The 4,464-nt window shown below is 46.9% G+C and overlaps 1 protein-coding gene across 1 annotated transcript in view; it reads right to left on the reverse strand.

The window, feature by feature from the left end:
* LOC119280134 (F-box protein At3g54460-like) overlaps positions 1-4,414 on the reverse strand; it is a 6,169-nt gene extending 1,755 nt beyond the window's left edge. Inside the window, exons 1-5 of the mRNA XM_037561097.1 lie at positions 3,972-4,414; positions 814-3,327; positions 519-726; positions 183-434; positions 50-109 (exon numbers count right to left, since the gene is read on the reverse strand). Of these exons, the coding sequence (XP_037416994.1) occupies positions 50-109; positions 183-434; positions 519-726; positions 814-3,327; positions 3,972-4,414 (3,477 nt within the window). The remainder of the gene's footprint in view (positions 1-49; positions 110-182; positions 435-518; positions 727-813; positions 3,328-3,971) is intronic.
* Between the last annotated feature and the right edge of the window lie 50 nt (positions 4,415-4,464).

Consider the following 4,464-nt stretch of genomic DNA (forward strand, 5'->3'; position numbering starts at 1 on the left):
CTTGTTATATGTTACAGGTATACAGAAGAAAGAGCAAAAAAACACATACCTTAGTGCCTAAAGGCATGGGACTGTACATTCCAGCGTATGTTACTCCAGCAATAGTCAGCTGAACAGAAGGAGATCATTAACCAACTAATTCATACTCTTAAGAAAAGACAAGTATGGGCGTTACAATTTACCTGCTGCTCAATAACATGAATATGCTCCAGAAACTGAGAGAATATAATTACTTTGTCAGGCAATGCCTGTGGTAACCTGGTCTGCGTGTTATTATCATCTTGATAAGACGATGTAGTAGCAGGACCAGCACCAATGGTTATGTTAGTCGAGTGCACATGTTTCATGTTAGCTTCTCGCAAACTTCTCAACTTGTCGATCAAGTAAGCAACTTTGCTGCTAGTCGTTGACTGCCAATCTGGATCCCAGTCATCCTGCATAAAATGGAGAAAATAAATACTCTTGACAACAAAGTGCCTGAAAAAATTGCATGGCATCACATAGCTCTGAGTACAGACCTGCTTATATGAAGGCTGCAGTTCAATTAGATCCTTTGGGACTGGCCATTTTGGGTTTGGATTTTCTGGACGTGCACGAGTTTCGGGAGACTGCATCTCGTAGTTGTTCCCACATTCTATGCATTTCTCACTATCCAAAGCTACACAATCATGGCACAGCAGATGCCGACAAGGTGTTATAACAGGTAAGCGGCACCAATCTCGACACCTGAAGATAGCAATATGAATGTTTGAGCAAGTCAGAGTATCTGATTGATAGATAATATGCTTTAGTTATTATTAAACACTTCCATACCTGATACAATCGGTGCCATTTAAAAGAGCAAATCTTATGGATTGATATTCCTCTGAAGAAGGATCAAGACCCCCCTGCATCAACTCATCCATAGTTTCTTGTATATCATGACCAGCCTCTGCTACTTTAATATGCCCAGCAACACAGCAAGACAACCGGACATTTCTTATAGTAGTAGTACGAAATTTCCACTGCTTGGTATTCAGAAGTGATTCAACATGGGAAGGGTCATTCCAATCAGCCATCAGTATATTCCGGCGAATAGTAACAACCAGTTCATTGTAACTTTTCGCATGCCCTTCACTGAAGTCTACAAATGTTATTCTTTTTATGCAAGGAGGGATGTTTTTGAGATCTGCTTTTCTTGCACTAATCATGGACCTCCGAAGTAGCTCCACAAGACGAATGCGCCCCTCTTCCATTTGAGCCTCAAAGGGCCTATGAATTCCAGACTCCCATGAGTGGTAGTTTTCACCATAAGCTTCTTCATGAAGAAACTTGAGCATGGGGTGAAGATGAGCAACCTGACTAGTTGGTGTGTTCGGTGTAGGCGTACCAGTTAAAATCCACCTGTTTGAAGCAACCAAAGAAACAGCCATCTGCAATTTGTTTGTCAGGGCAAGACTGGAACCTAAAGTGTGTCCTTCATCTAATATTACCCTAAACCAATGGATCTGCTTTAAAACACTTTTCTTACTTGGTCCCCATTCTGCGCTTAATCTGCTAAATGTGGTTATGACAATGTCATAGTCCCAAGCAAGGATGTGAGCAGGCGGCCTCTTGTGATCTCCCCATGCATAAACATTAAGTGTATCCGAAGAAACATGACGTTGTATTTGTGTTGTCCAGTGATCAATCAAATTAGCAGGCACAACTATCAAGGTCGCCCTAGATAAATATAACCTCACTAAATCCAGTGGTTTTTCAAGAGCAATTCCAAGCGCAGCCGAGTCAAAGGCCAAATCATCAAGCATAGATGGATAATACCACCGAGTTACACCTTGCTCAATCTTCCTCACAAGGCCGAATGCTTGAAATAACTTGAAATATGGGCGGGCACCCTTGCCTGTGGTCGCCCGTGCATCTAGAACTGGACGTGTCAAACCAACTGATTCCATCTCGAGATGTTTCCTGAGAGGAAGTTGTGCCAACCACAATAAAGCTTTCTTGGTTTCAGAGTTGATCAAAGAAATATTATCTTTCAATATGTTTGCAAAAAATGATACATTCTGCTCATTTCCCGGCAACGCATCTTTCTTGTAAAATCCTGGCAAATAGGTTATCTTTGTCTTCAAATCCCAGGATTCCTCTGAAGCAGTGCATGTCTTCCGTGCAGCGTCGGCATTCATACTGCAAAACCATGCCGTAGTAGAATCAAGAACAGTTCCATCTGATAACCTCCGCCACTTTCTGCAACTATCACACTGAACCCATGTCTCACTTAACTCGGACACGGTGCCTCTCTTCCTTTTACTGCCAACTGAATCTTTGCTGTAAGCATCCATGAGGTTTTTCCTGACACTTTTCAAGTTTTTGGTGACCTTTAGTACTTGAGTAGCTGGCGTTGGATGTGGATTGCATGATTCTGGTGACTTCTCAATTGAAACATGCATGCTGACCGTTGATAGACCAGGGTCTACTAACCTGCCTCTCTTCCTTGATGATCTTGTACTGGGAACAGAGTCACCATTATGCGATAGCTCACTTGAACATGGATCTTCTTGAACAACGTTCTTCCCCATGAGCCTTTTTGATTCAGACAAACTGTTTGAACAGTTGCTGGTGTTGAATTCATAGTATCCATACTTTTTATCAGGTTTATGAGTGCACCACTTTATATCCACCCCTCTTGGAGGTTCTGCTAACGTTCCATGCGTTTTGAGAATAAGAGACAATGCAGTCACTGTCTTCCCTAATCCAGGTTCGTCACAGAACATACCTCCACAGAAATCGTTTATGGTTGGAGCAATCCCAGTGAATATTTCACCAGAGGAAACATTTATGAAGAAAGGAAAGCCATCCTCAGTGCAGAAATTCTTGCAGAGAGGATGCGCTAAGGGCTCAGGGTTTTGCTCTCGCCTCAACATCCATTCGACAGCCGCCTCTTGATGAGGAAAAAGCTTAAGCTTCATGCAAGGCATAATAGAGGCAGCAAGAGTCCTTATGTGATGACAAGTAGCTGCCGCTCTTATTAAATCCCCGGGTTTAAGGCGAATCAGCACCTTATTCAATATATCATCAGGGATAGACCAGATACCTATTTCATCCGACATAACATCTGGTACTATTGTTGTTATCTGCATCCCCTTCTCCACCCTAACACTGGGGAGAACTTTGAAGATTTCATGCAGGTCAAATGACTTGTCGTTATTCGATACAGATGATATCTGATGAAGCTCGCAGCCAAGGACATGACAATCAGTGCAGCTCCAAATATACTGGTCATCAGGATGTGGATTGTCATGAGAAGTCCAGTCAAAAGCAACTAAAGCATTCCTAGCATCCCAGTTGCAACTGCAAAAGAACATTCCCTTAGACTAGGAGTTAAGCAGCATCAACAGGAGGATCGATGAAATAGTAAAACGAACCTACTCAAAGAGCTGCTGTACTGATCAACTCGTACTCGTGTGCATCAGATAGTTAAAATTAAATGCAGTAACCATACGGGATTACGAAGCTACCTTTACTAATTTTTGAAATGCCATGGGGACAAGCCCACAAGCTTCTTATTAATTTTGAGTCAAATGATGGTGATCAGTCAAATCACAACTTCAGATGCATGCCAAGTGCATTACTGACTAGGAAGTAGCAAATTGGACACATTACTGACTAGGAAGTATCAAATGCAGAGAACACAGGAAGAGGATATTTCTCACGCTTCAGATTACAGTTGCAGTAACCCGAGTTACACAAGGCAGCGAGGTAATAGTAGTAACAGCGCTAAACTGATCGCACAATGCAGAGAACCAACAGTAGCAGAAGTAAATTCCCCGCGTGTAACCGCGACAAATCCCCACTAAAATGACAAAATCCTGCCTGCCCCACACCCCACCAGGCTCTCTACACATTGATCCGAAGAAGACTGATCGTGGCAATTCAAATTCCACCGTGCAGAGTCAGGGGAAACAGACGCAGAGGAAGGGGGGGACGGCACTGACCTGAGGTGCTTGAACACGGCGGCGGCGGCGGCGGAGCGCGATCGCGGGAACTGCCACCCGGACCAGGCGGCGACGGGGAGGTACACGTCGACGAGCACGACCACCCTGGCCTCCTCGGCCCCCCTCGTCGCGACGACCCGGAGCACCCTGCCCTCCACCTCGACGCAGCGCGCGGCGACGAGCGCCCGGAGCTGGCGCACGACGCTGGTGCCGCCGCCGCCGGTGGCCCGCCACCGGAGCGAGCCCCGCGGGGCGGGGCCCGCCGCGCCCTCGGGGAGCGGCGCGAGCGGCGCGGCCCCGCAGGCGGAGAGCGAGCAGGGGGCGAGCGGGCGGAGGGACCTGGCGTCGGCGGGCGGGACCGAGACCACCGCGCGCAGGTACCCGCCCAGCTTCCGGTGCGCCGGCGCCGCGTCCCCGCCGCCCGCGGCCACGACCACGGCCATGCCGGTTCAGGGCGGGTGGGGAGTGGATGCTAGGGTTAGGGCGCGCTAGT

This window comes from Triticum dicoccoides, chromosome 3B, assembly GCF_002162155.2.
Source record: "Triticum dicoccoides isolate Atlit2015 ecotype Zavitan chromosome 3B, WEW_v2.0, whole genome shotgun sequence".
NCBI lineage: Eukaryota > Viridiplantae > Streptophyta > Magnoliopsida > Poales > Poaceae > Triticum > Triticum dicoccoides.